The 22,176-nt window shown below is 41.4% G+C and overlaps 1 protein-coding gene across 4 annotated transcripts in view; it reads left to right on the forward strand.

Moving 5' to 3' along the window:
• The window catches only part of LOC129194454 (signal-induced proliferation-associated 1-like protein 2), a 117,378-nt gene that overhangs the window by 39,561 nt on the left and 55,641 nt on the right, over window positions 1-22,176 (forward strand). For all 4 annotated transcript variants that reach the window (XM_054799731.1, XM_054799734.1, XM_054799733.1 and 1 more), the window contains exons 2-3: window positions 15,399-17,160; window positions 21,259-21,392. In XM_054799731.1, the coding sequence (XP_054655706.1) occupies window positions 15,654-17,160; window positions 21,259-21,392 (1,641 nt within the window). In that variant the 5' untranslated portion in view covers window positions 15,399-15,653. The remainder of the gene's footprint in view (window positions 1-15,398; window positions 17,161-21,258; window positions 21,393-22,176) is intronic.

The raw sequence follows: 22,176 nt of genomic DNA on the forward strand, positions 1-22,176 counted from the left end.
AGCTCTTAGTCTTGCAAATGAGGTGAAGGCAGGGCCGAGCCAGAACAATAGATGCTAACAAGCCAGTATCAGAGTCGTTCATACCCAATTCAGGGAGCGACACTTCCCTTTTATCGTAGGTGTGAATAACAGGATAGGATTATACCACTGCTCCGCCCAGGCTTAGTGTAACGAACCAATAGGAGGAGGGTGTTGGCACACCAATTCCGCCCACTCTTACTGTATTTAAGGCCTAAGCTACCAGCACTTATTAGTTTGCTGACGAAGCTCTTCGGATGAGGAGCGAAACGTCCGACACCTTCTACACAGAAGTACAGATGACGTCTCAAGAAGCCTTTTCCTCGATGGACAACTCCTGTACGACTGAGAGCCTACACAGACGCATTGCGACCAACTTTGGGAGAGACATCCTTCTGCTGGTACGTAGCTTAGAAAAGTCCACTCTTAAATTAGCAGATTTAAGGAACCACCTCAGATTTAATCTTAGATGCAGGCAGAGTAGGTTAATCCCCAAATGCATGAGGCAAGCGTCCCTTGAGCAAGGACACTTGGCAAGGAAAATGCAACAAAACTACATCAGAAAAAATACAGAATTTGAGAATTAGGAGACTTAACATAGAGATAAAAAATAAACAGTCTGAAGTAGAAACCTTCTATCAGAGATTGCAAACCAAGCTTACGCACGAAACCTATCAGGAGGTTTGTGAATTTACCAAATCAGGTTATATGAAGCACCATAGCAAAACCAAAGAAAGGCATAAGGGAAAATTCCAGAAACTTCTATTGGAAAATCGACCACAGCTTGTCGTAAACACTAAGGATGGGGGGAATCAGACCAATACTAAAGAAAATTGGATCAAAAATCTGTCAGACAGAAGCCTCTCGGAGACAGAGAAGGCAGTATTAACCAAGGGTCTCAACTTCTCAGTGACTCCTAAAACGATACCCACAGTAGACTATATCACAGCAGCTGAATCGGCCATCAGGAACAATAACCTTTCTAGAACAGAGGCAGGGGACCTTCGTCTGAGAATATCGGCCCTTCTCAGTAGTGCCAAACCACCACCGTCCAATATCACATTAGGGGAGAGGAAAGCATTAGCGGCTCTGCAGAAAGATGAGAGCATCACCATCTTACCAGCTGATAAGGGCAGATGCACAGTGGTTCTCAACACATTGGACTACGAGGAAAAAATAACAAGTCTAATTAGTGATGCCAACACATATGAGCAACTTAAAAGGGACCCATCCAGTAGGTATAAGAAAGAAATCATACACTGTCTCCAAAAGTTAGAGAAGGAAGAACTAATTGACAGACAGATGTATCATAGGTTATACCCTGGGGAGGCTACACCATGTATCTATGGCCTTCCAAAAATCCACAAGGAAGGGTTTCCCCTCAGACCCATTGTCTGTAGCATTGACTCTACCACGTACAATGTAGCGAAATATGTAAAAACAGTCTTATCCCCTTTGGTAGGCAACACTGATCATCATATAGAGAACACAAAAGGGTTTGTGGCGAGCATCAAAGACCTCAGATTGGAGCCAGAGGAAACTTTGGTGTCTTATGATGTGACTTCACTTTTCACATCTGTCCCCACCTCAGCAGCAGTCTCGGTGGTGAGGAAGAGACTGCTCGAGGACTCAACTCTGCATCGGAGAACAAAACTTAGTGCTGACCACATCTGCCAATTACTGGAAATTTGCCTTAACACCACATATTTTCAGTTTAGAGGGAAATTCTACAGACAAATTCATGGTTGTGCTATGGGCTCACCAGTCTCACCCATAGTGGCGAATCTGTACATGGAAGAGATGGAGAAACAGGCTCTCACATCCTTCTCAGGGACAAAACCAAGGCACTGGTTTAGATACGTGGATGACACCTTTGTCATAATCAAAAAACAAGAAATTCTGTCTTTCACAGATCACATCAATGCGGTGGACACCAATATCAAATTTACTCGCGAGGACACTAAAGAAAACCAACTAGCCTTCTTAGACTGCAAGGTAATTATAGGAAAGGACAGACAGCTACTTACAGAGGTCTTTAGAAAGGCCACACACACTGACCAATACCTGCTTTTTGAATCAAACCATCCACTACAACATAAACTAGGGGTTATTAGGACCCTCCAACATAGAGCGGAACAAATACCAACTAGTGCTGAGGGAAAGAAAAAGGAGACACAACATGTCCAGAGAGCGCTCTCAACCTGTGGGTACCCACGGTGGGCTTTTAACAAATGTCAAAAGAAGAGAGTAGGGAAAGAAACCCAAAAGCCCACAGAAGCAAAAAGGAGAGGAGTGGTAGTCCCTTATGTAGCGGGGGTCTCCGAAAAACTCCAGAGGATCTTATGGCAACACAAAATTCCTACCTATTTCAAACCAGTAAATACCCTGAGACAAAAATTAGTGCATCCTAAAGACAAGGCTCCAAACCAGAAACAGAGCAATGTGGTCTATTCCATCCACTGTAAAGATGAGGAATGCAAAGAGCACTACATTGGGGAAACTAAGCAAATGCTCCAAAAAAGGCTTTATCAACATCGCAGGGACAATGCTAGTGGTCCTCAATCAGCAGTACATCTACACCTGAAAGCTACCAATCACTCTTTTCAGGACAGCGAGGTAAAGATTTTGGCCAAAGAAAACAGATGGTTTGAAAGAGGAGTAAAGGAAGCTATTTTTGTCAAACAACAGAACCCATCATTGAACCGGAATGGTGGTTTGAGGTTTAATTTGGACCCTGTGTTCAGCAGGTTACTGAGACCTAAACCCACAGCTCTTAGTCTTGCAAATGAGGTGAAGGCAGGGCCGAGCCAGAACAATAGATGCTAACAAGCCAGTATCAGAGTCGTTCATACCCAATTCAGGGAGCGACACTTCCCTTTTATCGTAGGTGTGAATAACAGGATAGGATTATACCACTGCTCCGCCCAGGCTTAGTGTAACGAACCAATAGGAGGAGGGTGTTGGCACACCAATTCCGCCCACTCTTACTGTATTTAAGGCCTAAGCTACCAGCACTTATTAGTTTGCTGACGAAGCTCTTCGGATGAGGAGCGAAACGTCCGACACCTTCTACACAGAAGTACAGATGACGTCTCAAGAAGCCTTTTCCTCGATGGACAACTCCTGTACGACTGAGAGCCTACACAGACGCATTGCGACCAACTTTGGGAGAGACATCCTTCTGCTGGTACGTAGCTTAGAAAAGTCCACTCTTAAATTAGCAGATTTAAGGAACCACCTCAGATTTAATCTTAGATGCAGGCAGAGTAGGTTAATCCCCAAATGCATGAGGCAAGCGTCCCTTGAGCAAGGACACTTGGCAAGGAAAATGCAACAAAACTACATCAGAAAAATACAGAATTTGAGAATTAGGAGACTTAACATAGAGATAAAAAATAAACAGTCTGAAGTAGAAACCTTCTATCAGAGATTGCAAACCAAGCTTACGCACGAAACCTATCAGGAGGTTTGTGAATTTACCAAATCAGGTTATATGAAGCACCATAGCAAAACCAAAGAAAGGCATAAGGGAAAATTCCAGAAACTTCTATTGGAAAATCGACCACAGCTTGTCGTAAACACTAAGGATGGGGGGAATCAGACCAATACTAAAGAAAATTGGATCAAAAATCTGTCAGACAGAAGCCTCTCGGAGACAGAGAAGGCAGTATTAACCAAGGGTCTCAACTTCTCAGTGACTCCTAAAACGATACCCACAGTAGACTATATCACAGCAGCTGAATCGGCCATCAGGAACAATAACCTTTCTAGAACAGAGGCAGGGGACCTTCGTCTGAGAATATCGGCCCTTCTCAGTAGTGCCAAACCACCACCGTCCAATATCACATTAGGGGAGAGGAAAGCATTAGCGGCTCTGCAGAAAGATGAGAGCATCACCATCTTACCAGCTGATAAGGGCAGATGCACAGTGGTTCTCAACACATTGGACTACGAGAAAAAATAACAAGTCTAATTAGTGATGCCAACACATATGAGCAACTTAAAAGGGACCCATCCAGTAGGTATAAGAAAGAAATCATACACTGTCTCCAAAAGTTAGAGAAGGAAGAACTAATTGACAGACAGATGTATCATAGGTTATACCCTGGGGAGGCTACACCATGTATCTATGGCCTTCCAAAAATCCACAAGGAAGGGTTTCCCCTCAGACCCATTGTCTGTAGCATTGACTCTACCACGTACAATGTAGCGAAATATGTAAAAACAGTCTTATCCCCTTTGGTAGGCAACACTGATCATCATATAGAGAACACAAAAGGGTTTGTGGCGAGCATCAAAGACCTCAGATTGGAGCCAGAGGAAACTTTGGTGTCTTATGATGTGACTTCACTTTTCACATCTGTCCCCACCTCAGCAGCAGTCTCGGTGGTGAGGAAGAGACTGCTCGAGGACTCAACTCTGCATCGGAGAACAAAACTTAGTGCTGACCACATCTGCCAATTACTGGAAATTTGCCTTAACACCACATATTTTCAGTTTAGAGGGAAATTCTACAGACAAATTCATGGTTGTGCTATGGGCTCACCAGTCTCACCCATAGTGGCGAATCTGTACATGGAAGAGATGGAGAAACAGGCTCTCACATCCTTCTCAGGGACAAAACCAAGGCACTGGTTTAGATACGTGGATGACACCTTTGTCATAATCAAAAAACAAGAAATTCTGTCTTTCACAGATCACATCAATGCGGTGGACACCAATATCAAATTTACTCGCGAGGACACTAAAGAAAACCAACTAGCCTTCTTAGACTGCAAGGTAATTATAGGAAAGGACAGACAGCTACTTACAGAGGTCTTTAGAAAGGCCACACACACTGACCAATACCTGCTTTTTGAATCAAACCATCCACTACAACATAAACTAGGGGTTATTAGGACCCTCCAACATAGAGCGGAACAAATACCAACTAGTGCTGAGGGAAAGAAAAAGGAGACACAACATGTCCAGAGAGCGCTCTCAACCTGTGGGTACCCACGGTGGGCTTTTAACAAATGTCAAAAGAAGAGAGTAGGGAAAGAAACCCAAAAGCCCACAGAAGCAAAAAGGAGAGGAGTGGTAGTCCCTTATGTAGCGGGGGTCTCCGAAAAACTCCAGAGGATCTTATGGCAACACAAAATTCCTACCTATTTCAAACCAGTAAATACCCTGAGACAAAAATTAGTGCATCCTAAAGACAAGGCTCCAAACCAGAAACAGAGCAATGTGGTCTATTCCATCCACTGTAAAGATGAGGAATGCAAAGAGCACTACATTGGGGAAACTAAGCAAATGCTCCAAAAAAGGCTTTATCAACATCGCAGGGACAATGCTAGTGGTCCTCAATCAGCAGTACATCTACACCTGAAAGCTACCAATCACTCTTTTCAGGACAGCGAGGTAAAGATTTTGGCCAAAGAAAACAGATGGTTTGAAAGAGGAGTAAAGGAAGCTATTTTTGTCAAACAACAGAACCCATCATTGAACCGGAATGGTGGTTTGAGGTTTAATTTGGACCCTGTGTTCAGCAGGTTACTGAGACCTAAACCCACAGCTCTTAGTCTTGCAAATGAGGTGAAGGCAGGGCCGAGCCAGAACAATAGATGCTAACAAGCCAGTATCAGAGTCGTTCATACCCAATTCAGGGAGCGACACTTCCCTTTTATCGTAGGTGTGAATAACAGGATAGGATTATACCACTGCTCCGCCCAGGCTTAGTGTAACGAACCAATAGGAGGAGGGTGTTGGCACACCAATTCCGCCCACTCTTACTGTATTTAAGGCCTAAGCTACCAGCACTTATTAGTTTGCTGACGAAGCTCTTCGGATGAGGAGCGAAACGTCCGACACCTTCTACACAGAAGTACAGATGACGTCTCAAGAAGCCTTTTCCTCGATAACTGGCATTACTTCTTGAGTACACAACACAGACCATGTTTTTTTGCTCTCAGAGACCTCATCACTCATGACTAAAGTTGCTTGATATCGGCTTTTTTACCGATATACTAATGTCAGGTCACATCAAAATAATGTCAGTTCACATTTGAAAAATAAGACAAATACTGCAGTATGCAATGTTACTTATACAAAAAGTGTCATATTTATTGTAAACATTTTATATCAACAAAAGTCATTTAAAAATCATGACCAATAGTCAACTTAAATAACATGTTCTTCTACTATCAACAGGTTAGTCTGAATGAATCCAATTAAATAATGCTGGCAAACGCCTTACTCCCCCCTCGCATTACCAACACTTTCATTGCAAATTGCATATTTTTAATCCAAAGGTGAAACTTGGCAATAATTCCAGACGGCAGACATACTGAGCTCGAAAGCTTGTTGCTGTGTGGCTCATTATTGGTAGAAAAATACCGATACCGATATGAACGATTCTTGTTTTTATGTCAGTATCGGACGATATTATCAGACATCCCTAATTTTGACACCTTAACCATCTTACTATAGCAAACTAAAACAGAGGCCTTTCCAGCACAGTTTAAATAATAAGGAGGGTGAAACATAAACACTGTCTGCAGCACAAATGTGATCTCATTTAACTGTGGAGTGACATGGAATGTGCCTCATTGTTTTAATTGTGAGTTGACAGAGGAAGCAAATGGTCAGTGAAGCACAAGCAGCATGCCCTTGGGTTTGTTTGCTTTACACTTAGACGTGCCCCTTCCTGTGGGGTTTTGATAGTGTGACACATCCAAATGTCTGAGCCTGTCACCATGAAACGGTCAGAGCCAATTTACAAGAGGCCAATAATTAACACACAGAACATCTTGGAAATTTGCTTCCCATAGCTATGCTGCCCAATCCACTATATGATGAAGTCCATGAGCTGGAAAATTGGTGTAATCATCTTGGCCTCTAACCTACATTGCACCCTAATTTGGCTGCGGGAGAGAGGATGATTGCATCAAGGCTTGGCCTCTGCCTCTTGAGGTCGAAACATGTTGAGGAGGAGACAGGTTTCTACTTCCTGCCTGCTCGAAACTGAGGCACATTAATATTGCTCAATTGCACACAGCTTTATTAAGCATAATTAGTCATGATCACAGGTCAGCATTGACCTCAAGGTTCAGGGTAGTATAGTTAAAGAGTTAAATAAACACGTTGACCTTCATCTCAGGGCCAACTGGACTGGAGGATCCTACATATCTAAAAGAATGTGGGAATTAAATTGCAATTGCCTTGATACACCTACTTCATTTACGTCAATGTGTTTTTTAATGTGTAGTAAAAATTAATAGGGATGTCCGATATTATCGGCTACCGATAATTATCAGTCCGATAGTGGCATAAAAATCAGCCAACATCGGTACCCCTACAATAAAAGCCGATACAGAGCTTTCAGCGGCAACATCCCAAATTTGCAACACTGTTGAACATGCTGCATCATTATGTTAATACTGTGCTGCTCAAAAGTCTGCGAGGATAAAGTAACTATATTTAAACAAGCAGAGTAACAAGAAAGTTGACAATGAGCACACTGGGAAAGAGGAATCGCTTCTGTCAAAACCATATACGTAGACGCCGCTTCGCTGAGCCGTACGTCAACGTCGCTGCCATATTGGATGTAGCAAGGCTGCTCTGTAAGTGACTACAAGTAAATGTAGTTAATGCCTCTCGTTCATACATTCGCGCACACACTAATATCCTTGGGAAACAATTAGTCACTAAAAACAATGTATTTGATCTTCTCAAATGGCTAAGATACGAACTTTATTGATCCCACCCAGTAGTAGACATCAGCTATAGAGCACCGAAATTCATGTTGCTGCACTTTTATTCATTCTTTCCATTGCTGAATAAGACAAAAATATGAAGAGAGAGAACGAGAGAGGGAAAATCTACAAAAGTAGTTTGATTGAGGGCGACTTCCTTTCAGATGCTTAGTCATACTGCAGAAGTGACCAACAAGGAGTTTGTCAGAGTTGGCTGACATTTTGCTCTGGCAAAGTAAAATGGCATAGTACTGACAGAAAGGAATTCATCTCCGGGTGCTGGGAGGGAATATGGTAATTTTCCTCACTACATTTTATGATGGGGCTGACCTCAAATCAGGCCACAGTGTCGAAGGATTATTTTAAGATCTTGCAGATCAGATGGGTCGCCTACCTCTGAATGAATCAAGATGACTATCTGACATCAGAGAATAAAAATGAAATTAGGGCCTCTCCAGAGGAGAGCTTTATGTCTACTGTGCTGGAAACAAGGATAATTTAACAAAAAAGATTCCACTCTCATTCTGTCTGACTTGTCACCGCCTTTTTTGACATTTTCATGATTAAAGTAGCAAGGGTGCAAAACATTATGATGGGTTGTTAACTTTTATCACCGTCCCTCAAAATTAAATGATTGAATCATAGAAAAATGATGATAGCTTTTTATCTTTTTAACTGGCCCCGTGTCTCTGATAACTGCTCCAAAGTCAGACTACTTTTGACCTAATGACAACTATCGTCTACTGCCTGTCTTCCAGTGGTATGAGCAAGTAAGGGTTTTGCAAGTCTCATGAAGTCTCAAGTCTCAACTCAAGTGTCAAGTAAAGACATCCAAGTCAGATTGAGTCAGGTCTGAAGTCAAACGGTTGAAATTTTTTAGACCTCACAGGTCAGAAACACGATGTCTCCCAAATAAAATGCCATTTTAACAATGTAAAAATCTATTAAATGTGACAAATACAATGAATGCATTTTGAATTGTTTGATTTTGTAAATAAAATGAGACCATTGTGACAAGACTCACATAAAGAGTGCTGATGCAGCATTCAGGATTTAGTCAGTGCATAGAAATGTAATCCACACATCTGTTGTTTGTTCTTAAGCCTGATTGGACGTTAATAGATACATTCAATGAGGCAGAGTCAAATGTTTTGCTGGAAATGACATAAAGATCACGTTAGGCGAATACATAGAATGGGGACACATTTTACTCAACACAATCACTGAAAGTCAAGTATTTTCAAGTCATCAGACTAAAGCCCGAATCAAGTCCTGGGTCATTGAGGTCAAAGTCCAATTCGAGTTGCAAGTCTTTGATGATATTGTCAGGTCGAATCCAAAGTCATCAAAATTGTGACTCGAGTTTGACTCAAGTCCAAGTCGCGTGATTCTATCCATTCCAGAATACTCGTTGACCACCGGTAGAAATTTAGAATCAATTTTTTGTGCATGAAATAACTGATTATCCATCCTGAGCTCAAACTGTTAACATTCTTGACATATTAACTCTATAGACAATGCTTTAAGTAGCATTCTAACAGTCACGCATACTGTACATACATACTTAAACGTATGTCCATAGACAGATGAATCGCTTCACATAAAGACAAAACATAGCTTACATCTTTATGGAGCTGCAACAATGAGTCAATGATTAATCAATCGTCCTATTAATCGACAACTGTTTTGGTATTCGATTAATTTTTTTTAATTAAAAATGTTAATTTAAGCCTTTTAGATGTGAATGTTTTGTAATTTCCTTAGTTATCCATGAAAACAGACCTATTATCTTTGTGTTTTAGGCAAAGCAAGATATTCACACACGCCTTGACTTTGGAAATCAGTCATCAACATTTAACTGTCGGTGTTTGGTTCACATTGATTCGGTCTGTCTAGGGCCTGACCAATTACTTGATTACTAGAAGCTTCAGATTAATTGAAAATAATCGCTAGTTGTAGCCGCATATCTCTGCGTATATTCTATTGTTCTTTTTTTTCTTATGTTTGTCAACCTATTCCCGCGTTGCCCATATGGAGCCGGTCATTTCACATGTCCTTATTGCCAACACTGGTACCCTTCTGTGATGGTATTACAAAAAAACAAAAAGCAAAACACACTTATGGAATTACTCCTTTTAGATGTTCAGCAAGATTGAGGGCATAGTAGGCGATCCGTGCCATGCTTGGGCACCCCTAAAGTCCTGTTCATTTGACTAGTTTGAGCTCTTAGGCCTGTCCTCAGGCACAGTACACTTGGCTGGTCCTAGCATGCCTGGAAGAGCTGTGCATGATTGTTCAAACACAGCCTAGCATAGTCTATTTATGTAATTAATGTAATCACACATCCTGCAAAGTCATTAACGATAACCACCACCTTGTGCAATACAACCAGAACGGTCTTGTGAAAGTGAAAATGATGAAATATGTAAACATGCTGAAGCCCCGAATGCTGTAGAGCAGTGTGAGTGTGCCGGAAAGGGAAAAAAGGGGGAATTGCTCCAGTGTAAGTGCACAAGTCTCTCGAGTAATGCGGATGTCTCAAGTGCATCATCCACTGGTTTTTGTGCCTTTAGAGGCATCTTTTTCCACAAAATGTAGTTTGAACTCTGACTTGTACACCTACTGGAGTTTTGGTCTTTGTTCTAATGCAACTAGGACTTGAATTTTCTCGGGTAGTCCTGTAAAAGATGAAGTGAAGTACTATTAACTATTGTCAATTTAGATGTCACATGTAGGAATAGAGGTTGAGATGTTCATAATGTGCAATACCACCACCATCAGGACTGGACTGGAACATTATCAACGAATTGACTGTCTAACTTTTTTATTCCTACTTGTGGGATGTATGCACTCTCCTGAGCTCTCTTGTTATTATAGCTGTCCTTTGTCTCATTTTTGTCTCTTGTATTTATCCATCCAGCTCTCTGGTTTGTCAGCCCTTGTGTATTAAACATCCATAATAATTATGCTTCACTTTAGTAATAAGAGGCTGTGAGGAAAGCTGCCCGCCTACCCGCCATCTGCTACCTTCTAAGCACACCCTGCCACTACGGAGTAAAAACAGAAAGCAGCCTCCTTTAGGTCACACAATAGACACATTCTGCTGACCATGGAGTCTGCCACACTCTCCATTAGTTGTGGGTGTGGTGTGTTAGAGGTGGAAGGAGACATGGTACAACTGTGTTCATTAATCACTGTCACAGGGAAAGTAGTTAATAGAATGAGGGAAGGAGAACACAGACCACCATGTTCACCACTTCATCCCGACTTGTCTCCCACATGAAATAGAAGCCCTCTCACCTTTTCCTGACCCTCCATAGCAACACAAACAAGCAGGGAAATGATTTAGGCTATTTACCTGGGGCCCGTGGCACCAAACTAGGATAAGGGATTAAGCCGGGATATCATAGTTATCCCGGCCCAATTTATCCATGAACCGGTTGCACAAAAGTGGGATAGTGGAAAGTGGGATATGCTCTGACATGAGTTACCATAGAGATTTATTCTGTGGATTTAGCCTTCTCCAGACCAGGCTAAGGTCCAGGATCTATTTAATCTCATCCCTTATCTCAGTCAGCAGTCACCATAAGTGGAAACCAATAGTTAATCCACTGCCCACTACACATTGTTATCACAATCAACTACACCCACTGTCATTATTTGGGATCATTCATTCCAGTCATTGGAGATAAATGACTTTAGATAATCTTGCAATCATTAGATCATTTATTAGATAATTTACACATACTATATATTAAATACACATCCCATATAAATACAAATACAAGATAAATAGATAAGATCGATATCTACAAGATAAAAGATATACTGTCATGCTTATTTGCTTTTTTATGTTCTCATAAGCCTCCATGAGGATTTCCATGGAAAGTACACCGCTCTCGTTGCCAAGATGAATTAGTGACTCTGTGATCGATAGCAGGGTCTACTTAAGGAAGCTGCATGCACGCACTGATTCGGGATTGGTTTCAACTGGCTTGATGAATTGGTGTCTGCTCATCTTGGCTTGGGCCTTGTGCAACCAATTAAGTCTAGACGCTCTTGTTTTGGGTTGGTTGAGCTCAGCTCAGTCATTTATCCTGGATGTCTGAATCCCACAGTTGTCTGTCCTTTATTGCAGTCAATTCATTCCAGAGCCGACCGTGATAAGTGAATTTCTGCGAAGTAGGATTCAATATTAATAAATGGAATATTTTCATAGTTGGCACAGAAATTGCATAGAAAACCCTTTTACAATCTTCTAAATACAGTTTTTTCCATAGAGACCTCTAGACATGAAATAACACGCCTATAGTCGCCTTTACATTTGTATTACCCAATATAGTAGATATGTATAATCACAAAAAATAAGACCTATTAGACATAAATGAGATAACATAGACTCAGACATTAGCAGTTCCCTGTTTTTTTTGTTGTCTGTACAGTATGTGCCCTGCAATTGACTGGCCATCCAGGGTGTAGCCTGCTGTTGGCCACAGTCAGCTGGGAAAGGCTCTGGGGTCCCTGTGATGTGATCGACAGGAGAGAATGAATAGTTGGACAGTGTCTTTGCCTTTTATTATGAAGCATGCCTTATCAGTCCATTGCCAGTGATTCAGCTGAGCTGAGGCTAGAAGTGAACATTTGTTTGCAGCATGTCACTTTCTTTGTTCATCTGTAAAAAAAAACCCCTCTGTTACACCATTGATAAAGGTATTTACACAGGTGGCATGTTTTGCTGTGTCTTGCTCTATTTGTAAGTATGAAAAGACTGTGTTCAGTCACATGCTGGTTACTAACCAGTCCACAAACATATCTCCCGTCCCTGTCACGCTTGAAAATATGTACCTCAGTTGGATTTGTCTTGACAAGAAAAGCCCTGTGTTAAATAGCCAAACTATAAGCTACTGGAGATATGAAAATATCTCTTTCAGATTTGTTGGCAAGTGTGTTTCCCACATTATTTAAAAAATACATTTTTGCTGCCACTAGCTTACCATGTGATTGACTTTTTCACTTATACATTGTAATATTTCATGGGAAAGGAAGACAAAAGTGTTCCAAATTCATTACTAAACAAGCCCATGGTGAAACTGAGTGCCATAGACATTGTTTAATAGGGGTTTTGCGTGATCTCCTCAACGTGACGATTAGGGATGGGAAGATTCACCGCCTCACATCGAGCCGCCGATGCACGATAAATGCATTGGTAAAGCAAAGTAAAATCTCTGCAATTTAGGGGGAAAATTCAAGGCGCATCGGATTTGACCTTGTATTGATTAAATTGGGGTTTTATGTACTGTATTTTAACAATAATTTTTAAAAAATTACCCAAATTACCAAAAATTACCCAAATTGCATTTTATAACTTCCGTTTAATCAAGCGCAAGTTAGTACTGCGTACGTAACAACACGTTATCTATCATTGAATGTATAATGTATCTAACGACAACATGACTGCAAATTGTTGGTCACCTCTCTGACACTGCTTTTGTGTGTGTACACGCTACTGACATGTACAGAAATACCAACAGCTGTGAGTGACAGCCATGAACGGCCGTTATTCAGGCCAAACAAAAATTTTAAAATCGTTTTTCAAATTTATAGTTTTTTGTACACTCCGTTATTTTAAACCACTATTGGTAACATATGCTGGTTGGCATTGGTGGTCTTGTATTTTTTTGGTTTAAAAAAATGTAATTTGGAGCGACATGCATACAGTCCCTTTAATATATATTTCCGAGATCAATCTTTCTTTGTTTGAAATTGCATTCATATCACACAAACCAATGTCGTGCTGCCTGTGTAAAAGAACTGACCATCTTACACGTGAAAAAAAGCAGGCGCATCGGATTTGACCTTGTATTGATTAAGGCAGCAATGTTGTGCTGCCTGTGTAAAAGAACTGACCATCTTACACTTGTGAAAAAAAGCTGTTTAAAGCCAGACAAAGCCAGCAAAGACATTTACTTGGTAATAATTTGGCAAAATAATTGCATTATCATGACGTATTTTTTAAGCTGAGCTCATATATTTGACTAATACATGTACTGCATTCGGTCCACATGGACACATATGCTTGAATGTGCCCACATTTCCATTCCAAAATAGTTTGTCCTCTTGTTATTGGTAGATGACGGAGAAATATAAACAGTTGTCTGGAAGTAGACTAAATGTTTAGGGCCTTTGGCGAGAGCTGAAACAAAGCCTAGGGGGCCCAGCTTGCCATCATATTTCACAATGGCACTCAAATACAGCAGCCATTACATGACCAATTACATTTGCCAAAGCATGAAACTAGAGGCAGTTCCCCATTTTCTCTGTGATGTTTTAGATGATTGTGGTAGTGAGAGAAATAAACCGCACTTGCCCCAAAGAACAAGAAAGCATACTTTAGGTCAATGTGGTACAGCTGGCATTCTTTGTGGTATAAGCATCTTGTAGATCTTATTTGTGCACGAAGATTAATGCACTCCTAAATGTCCTCTACTGAGCCCACAGGATCTACAAAAACACCTATTAGGGTAGAGGATTATATGTCGATCTTTATTATGTTGTCCATTTAAATTATATGGTCTGTGGTTAAATGAGACTGTACAAGGAGATTAGAAGCTTATGAAAGGAACTTATTCTTTCAATCGGACACGTGTGTACAGTACTTACTTACGTATACTGCATGCGCATTGCTGTCGTGTGTTGTATCAAGGCCAAACACCCATTTACAGTACATAGCCGACTTGGACGCAGCTGGTTTTGAATCGATTCCAGCACAGATCCTTATCCATACCATCACCCTGCGATTGACTGAACCAGTCTACGGTGCACTCTGCCTTTGGCTTTTGTCAGCTGGAATAAATGAAAAGAAAATAAATAAAAGAAAATAAAATCTGTGTTTCCGCCACGCAGTAATGAGTTGGTAAGGTTATCAGTGTACCATTTTGGGTATTAACAGAGAGAGGCACATTGTAAGTCCCATGTACGGTTTACATGAGACTATTGAATACAAATGTCAATAATGTCCCTTTTTGTTTATTATTCTCTTAGCTCAGCTGAGAGGAAAGGGATAAGATCAGCTTCCCTTGTGAATTTATGCTAACAGAGGGGCAGCAGGAATTTCATATCTTTCTGTTTATCACATTTGTTGTCCTCACTTTATCTCTCCAGGGTCTTGTCAATTTTCTTTCAACCAACAAAGTTGCATAAAAAGCAGACCTGGATGTGCAAAAGCATCCCTACTGCTTTATTTGCACGTTTGATCCTGCAGGCAGTTGTATCAGATATTTGTACATGTAAACGTCTAGATGAACATCTGCCTCCTGTTACTGCAATTTGCTTCACCACCATCTGTTCTGCATTGGCCAAGCTGATATACATCTGTTTAGTTATCAGACCATACGTGTAACAACTCTTCTCAAATACTCCAATGAGCTAGCTACATTTCCTGGTATAGTCTACCAAGGTCCAAAACCAATGCAACTATCAATTGTGTTCTTTGTCACAGGATGTGAACACTCATTTGTTTCACAAGTGAGCTGCATCATTTTAAAGACAAACAAGATCTGCTTTTTTGCATGTTTTATATAAAGATGTTCCAGTTATTAGTCAATGTGTGTTAATATTTCTCTCTGTGTTTCTGTCCCTGTGCCGTAGGTCCACCTCTTCCAGTCGACACACTGTGAGAAAAGATTCAACTCTGCAGTATTGCAGCATTCCCTAGACACTTGTCCCTGACATCCAAATGCTGTGTGCCAGTCGTTGCCAGTGTCCTTTTGTGAGTTATGACAACGGCTGCTAAATCCGCTCAATAAAGAGGCTTCTTCTCCTCCTATTAATAGTGAGCACATCACATGATATAATGAAGAAGGGCCATAGAAGTCTGCTCTTCAAGGAGTCTGCTCTCAAGATATGAGTATTTTGAGCCCGGTGATTGATAATAAGTCGAAACTAGTGGGAGTTGTGGGAGGCCCAGAAGAATACACCAGATCCATGCAGTCAGAGGAGTTATTTAGCAGGAAACTCAAAGCACTCAATGGGAGCATGGGACCACCAGGCTCCAACATGCAGGGCAAGCTTGAAGCTCCTGGCAAAACAAATGGTACTCCAGCAATGCCTAAAATGGGCGTTAGAGCCAGGGTGACAGAATGGCCGCCAAGGAAAGACGGCTGGGATGGACGACCATCACCAAACTATCAGAGTGTGATACCAATATTTCAGAACGGCCAGCAGGACCATACTGTAGAAATGCTTGAGCAAGGTGAACCAGTCTGTTTGGAGGAAGACTACTCGGATGCAAAGTATACACTCAGTGAGCTCCTCAGCCACTCGCCGCTAAAAGGTCTTCATCCTATTCGTCAGCGCAGCAACAGTGATGTCACAATCAGCGACATTGACTCTGAAGACGTAGTAGACCAAACTGCTGTTAATCCAAACACTGGAGCGTCTTTACATCGGGAATATGGAAGTACATCCTCTATTGACCGCCAGGGCCTGGGTGAGGATGGCTTTTTTACAATGCTCAAGGGCTACAGAGTGAACACCTTGGACCACCGCAGTGTACAACCCCTGGGTTTTCCTGAGTTGCTGCGGTGCGACGCCTCCCTCTCCCCAAGCTTACAAACAGCAGCCCAGATTGCCAGGGGGGAGATTGTTGCCATTGCAGGATACGACTATATTGACAGCGCTCTCCTTTACAGCAGGGAACGGGAGAAATCTTTCATGAGGCGTCTCAAGTCAGAGTCATCTGAAACTTCTTTGTTCAGGAAATTGCGGACAATTAAAAGTGAAAGTGATGCTTTGAGACTCTCTCTGGAGGATGACCGACGACCGCTCAGCTTTCAAAAATGCTTTGCTCATTATGATGTTCAGAGCGTTCTTTTTAACATCAGTGAAGCTGTAGCAAGCAGAGCTAACCTGAGCCAGAGAAAGAACACAACTACCGGAGCTTCAGCAGCATCAGCTGGACCAGGGGCAGTGTCCGGTGGTGGATCTGGTGCTTTAACGGGAACAGGACTAGATGGTGGAGCAATCGCATATAGTAGTGGAAATTCAGTCTTCTTTGAGTCGCCACTAGGCAGCAGGGAAGACTTGAACCCAAAGGAGAACTTGGATGCTGATGATGGAGACGGAAAGAGCAATAGCCTGGTTTTGGGCTGCCCGCACTTTCGCAACGAAATCGGTGGTGAGGGCGAGAGAAAGATCTCGCTTTCCAGAGCCAACAATGCCAACTACAGTGGTGTGTCAGAGAGCTGCTCCTTTGAATCCTCTCTGAGTTCTCACTGCACCAATGCAGGTGTCTCTGTACTGGAGGTGCCAAGAGAAAACCAGCCTATCCACAGGGAGAAGGTCAAACGTTACATCATTGAGCATATTGACCTTGGTGCATACTATTACCACAAGTTCTTCTACGGGAAGGGTAAGAAATGTTACCAGATTTTACCAGATGACAATGTTTTGTATATAACCCATCATGGCATTGTGTTAAATGTAAAAGTTAGTTTTTATACTATATGGGAGTAATCTGTACAGCCACACACAATCTATAGATTTTGATTGATTGATTATAGACCACTCTAACTCTAACTCTTCTGACCTGAGGAGCAACATGACTACAGCTTCTAATAGTCTTTCACAGGGGTGCCGGCCGACAGTAATGCAAAATGGTGACAATATTCTAAATATAGATTGCAAGTGGCAGTTGGAACTGTGCCATATCTGGTCCGGTGGTGAAAATTAGTTTTGTTTCTTCTCATACCCTTGCAACTTTGTGAAACACCTTCTTTCAAGACGTTTATGTTCAACAAATGCAGACCTGCCAACATGTACGCATTGTTTGTACACGACACACATTTTGATCCTCCAATCAACATTTAATAAATTACATAAAGAAACATAAAAATGACTGCTCTAATGCACCGATTAGGATCCAGCTGCAATAACAATCCCCTTGTGTTTAATTTCCATCATTTTCCAAAATATTCGACAAGAGTTATGGTTGGCCACAGAGTTGAAGTCAGTTGACGAAGCACTATAAAAGCAGGGGTGTCCAAACTGCAGCCCAGGGGCCATTTGCGGCCCGTGGCTCATTGTTATTGGCCTGCGGCACATTGAAGAAATAAAATTAAACAAAAAAAGATGTGCACAAAAATGGGGAAAATACAGCAAAAGGCATAATGTAACATAAAAAAAGTGAAATGTTGATATCAATAACTAATACAGTTATGTCGGAAATATATATCACTGTTTTTTAGCCTTTGTACATCTGTTCCTAAATTCTGTTATTTTTTTATCCAAGTTCTGTTTTTTCCATATTAATTTTTCAGAATTCAGTTTTTTACCATTTGTACTTATTTTACCAGCATAGAGTGTGTACTTTTTTGAGAGTAAATTAAATGTAAATTAAATGCAAAATTCCTTACATTTATTGATGCAATACATCATTGGCCAATTTTGCACAGTATTTCAGAAACGGATGTAATTTGGCTCATTTTTCTAATAGGTTGTTTGCGTCTGCACTACAAAATCTGCACAACAAATGGATGCCCACGCTTGTGGTTACAAAGACATAGTTACAGATGCAATTCCAACTGCTATACATATAAGATATTTTTTATGATACCTGTATTTTGTTGACACAATTAGACAGAATGTGGTCAACAGAGCTCTTATTTTGAAGGCTGGAAGTGTGTTGTGTCTGTTGAGAATGTCAGTTGACTGTGAAGACGAGCTGGGTGCAAGAATAAACGTGCCTCTCATCCTTTCACTCAGAATTTGCACGACGGCAGCGGGCATTGTAAAATGCTCACGTACATTAAGAAGTGGTAAAACACAACAGACTGTAAACACACTCATACAGCCTGAATTGCGCACACACACGGCCGCACTAAACTACGCTAACCCAGCTAGCTTCCAGTGACGCTCCACAAGAGATGAGTTTGGAAGTTTTTACGGCAACTTTCAGGTTGTAGGTCACCGTTTCGTGTTCGGGATGGGGCGGGTTAGTGTTTTTGAGATTCTGCCGCGATTGAGCGGAAGTACTTACAACACACAAATGTTTCTTCTCCTCGTGATGACCGCATTTCATTCACAAATTGGCAATTTCCGGCAGATTCCGCGTTTTTATTGACCAATTCCGTGATTCCGTTAACGCAGAAATCATAGGGCCCCATAAAAATATCAGAGTGAAGCATCCTTCGATTTTTCAAGTGAGGAAGGGTACTCACACAATTTCTTCAAGGTTGGCAGATTTGCAAATGCATGTAAAAGTGATCATCATCGCTACAACTATGATATCATTGAAAATAAACGACTCTGTGGAATCTATTTCCTTGAGAAAAAGCCAGGACAGTGGGAGCGCAAGTTCCCAAATGGAGCAGCTTGAGATCATCATATCAGATATCTTGACCGTCCAGTTATTTGTTCAGGACCAGATGATATAAGGGCCAGAACAATAGCTGACTTGTATTGGGTGGTAGGGCGTATGTTTCTCTTTCTTGGGAGAAGGAGCAGTCATGTCCTCCCAGCGATATTGCTCTCAACCCTGTTGAGAAGCTGTGATTGGTCATGTGAGAAGGAAGAGGTGAGAGAGAGGGTGTGTTGCAGCTGTTCACCATGAGGGCCAGTGGGGTGTGAGGACCCCTCTTATGAAACTATGGGGTCAGCGAAACCACGTCAAGGTCCCCGATCTTCCCATTAAAACACCTGTGAGTGTGGCTGCAAATAACATGCCAGCCCAACCCATCACATCATTATACATATCTGTTTTCCCACTGTCTTAGGATTGGCTGCTCTCAGCAGATTGAATTTCCCATCCTTAAGCTCCACAGAAAACAGCTGCTTCACCTTTAACACTGTTGGATGCCTGAATGTCCTCAAAAACATGTTCTGCTTTAAATTAAGATCAGTGTGTCAGTTCCTTCACTCCAGCTCCTCCTAGCAAGGTTAATGAGACCATTACAGTATGTTTACATGGACCATTGTACTGTACTTCCTCAGATAATTATTGACTGTAAATGCTGCCTCTCTTCATTTTCCAAGAACTGGTTTACTGAGGTGTATATAACATCTCCAGTAACACAGGCCACAACAGATAATGCTTGGATAACTGAAGTACCATGTGCCAATGTCAGTTACAAGAGGATGCTTTTTCACGGAATGTGAATGTAGCTCTTGCCCTTTTTATGAGGTGTTTTATCAGAGAGACAAGTCTGTCATCACCTCACGCACATACACACCCATGCACAAACAAAGCACATTCACAACTGCATGACTGTATGTTATCACTTTAGAGGAAGCTTTTATCAGCCCGGCCTGTTGAACATTGATCTCACTGATTGCCTAAAGCTATCTTAGCGTCAGTCGGGGTGTTGCTCCCCAAGGTGTGCCCTCACGGACAGTGTTTCATCCACATGCAAAAGGCCAAGCACTCTTTTATATAGGTCATGGTCACATATTGTACATAGCAAGGCACTAGGCTAAAGAAGCTGAAGCATTGTAAGAAATGTGTCTTAACATACTGCTGTATATAAAAAGTGAACACATCTGATGTTCGACCTTTAGAGGTTTGAAGTTGCTCTGCATCGCTGTTTGACAGAATGACAAACACGAGGTGTTACTTGACATGACAACCTAAGTCATCTATTTGGCAACCTCTGGCATATTGTCAACACCAAGCGATGTGAGCAAGTGACATGTTATGGAAAATGTGTTGACAAAAAACTTTCCGCTGCAGTCGACACAGTCGGTATTCAGTTGCCTCTTGGCGTCCTACCAGCATTTGACCTCATGCCTCACAGAGCATTTTCCCGCAGTCCACCGTCCCCGACAAGCCACGCATTCCTCACATGGATAACCCTGCATTACCTTTATACAGTTAATTTATTATTCATGCGGATATGCGCTTTGCCTCTTTGTCAATGACGGAGCTGTGCATTTAAGATGCATGCTATACACGGAATGTACGCAACATGTAACCCCCCAGAAATCTTATTATGAACATGAACCAAATAATAGAACAAATCCCAGAAATTTCCCTGTCTTGATCTTAGACGGGTATGATTGTTGTGGGATTCATCTGAAAACAAAAAGATTATCTTACATTGCTGCATCACTGAGCTCCTACAATTTAAGTAAAAAAATCCACCCATATCCGAATTAAATCCGTAGTCCACACACAGTGATGAGTTACTGTTGCTCAATGGAAATTCACAGAGCTATATTTTTCCTTTTTTTATTGTGATAGTGTTTTCACAACTTCAAATCCAGCAGTTCCTGTGTCCTAATCATAAGAAAATTGATTTCAAACCCCTGTTGGACCTTTTGTGTCTCATTTTAAATCCCTTCCCCTTTTTTTTTTTTTTTTAAAGCTCACACACTTTTTACACCATTCAATACATATAAAGATGTTTTCCCGACACAAAAGCTTATTCTATCAGCTTTTCAGCATCTATAGGGTCTGAAATAAATGTGACTTAATCCCGTTAAAGATTAATGCTCTTTTTTAATGCATTTCCAGAGCATCAAAACTATTTTGGTGTAGATGAAAATCTGGGACCTGTGGCAGTCAGCGTCCGCAGGGAGAGGCTGGATGATGGAAAGGAGAAAGATGGAATGCAGTACAACTATCGAATCACCTTCAGAACCAGTCAGGTAAACTTAATACACCGAAGTTTTCTCTTTTTGTGTTGCCGAGTGTCATAAAATTGGACTTGTTCCACAGATCCATGGTCGAGACACCTGCTTGCTTAGTGCTGTCTATTGACCTCTCCTCAGAACATGCTTTTAAAGACTATTTCTCATGTTGCGCTCAGCAAGACATCCATCCATCCATCTTCTCTGCCACTTAGCCTCACTAGGGTTCAGCAAGACATGTTCAAGTCATTGAGGTCATTTTGGAAGTACAAGGGTGTTTTATGATTAGACGACACCACTGCTCTACAGATGGTGTCGCATGGAGACTATAACCAAATATTAAAACACCTCAACATTGCTAACCTGTATAATTAAAAGGATAATATTTATTTTTTACTAAATAAGCACTTTTGCACTACGTCTGCCTTTGCGTGAGATAAAGTGATTATTGAATGAAACTGCAAGATGCCCTGTGGGATACATTGTCGGCATGTATGATAGTTAGGGCTGGGCAAAATGGCTTAAAACTAAACATTTTTGCACAAAAAATGCAATTTGCGATGTATTCCTCCTCTTGGAATTCAAGTGCCAGCTGTTCTGTTGTTTAAAATAATGTTGGCGGGGAATACGGAAGCGCCACACTGCAACAGTTGCACCGTTCCAGGAGGAGAAAAAAACGATCATTTTTAATGTCTTAAATCGTCTGCAACAAAAAACTCAAATGAATTGATGAAATTTATATATCGCCCAGGCCTAATGATACTTTATTCTAACTCAAATACAATACAATACAGTACAATAC

This window comes from Dunckerocampus dactyliophorus, chromosome 14 (assembly GCF_027744805.1).
Source record: "Dunckerocampus dactyliophorus isolate RoL2022-P2 chromosome 14, RoL_Ddac_1.1, whole genome shotgun sequence".
NCBI lineage: Eukaryota > Metazoa > Chordata > Actinopteri > Syngnathiformes > Syngnathidae > Dunckerocampus > Dunckerocampus dactyliophorus.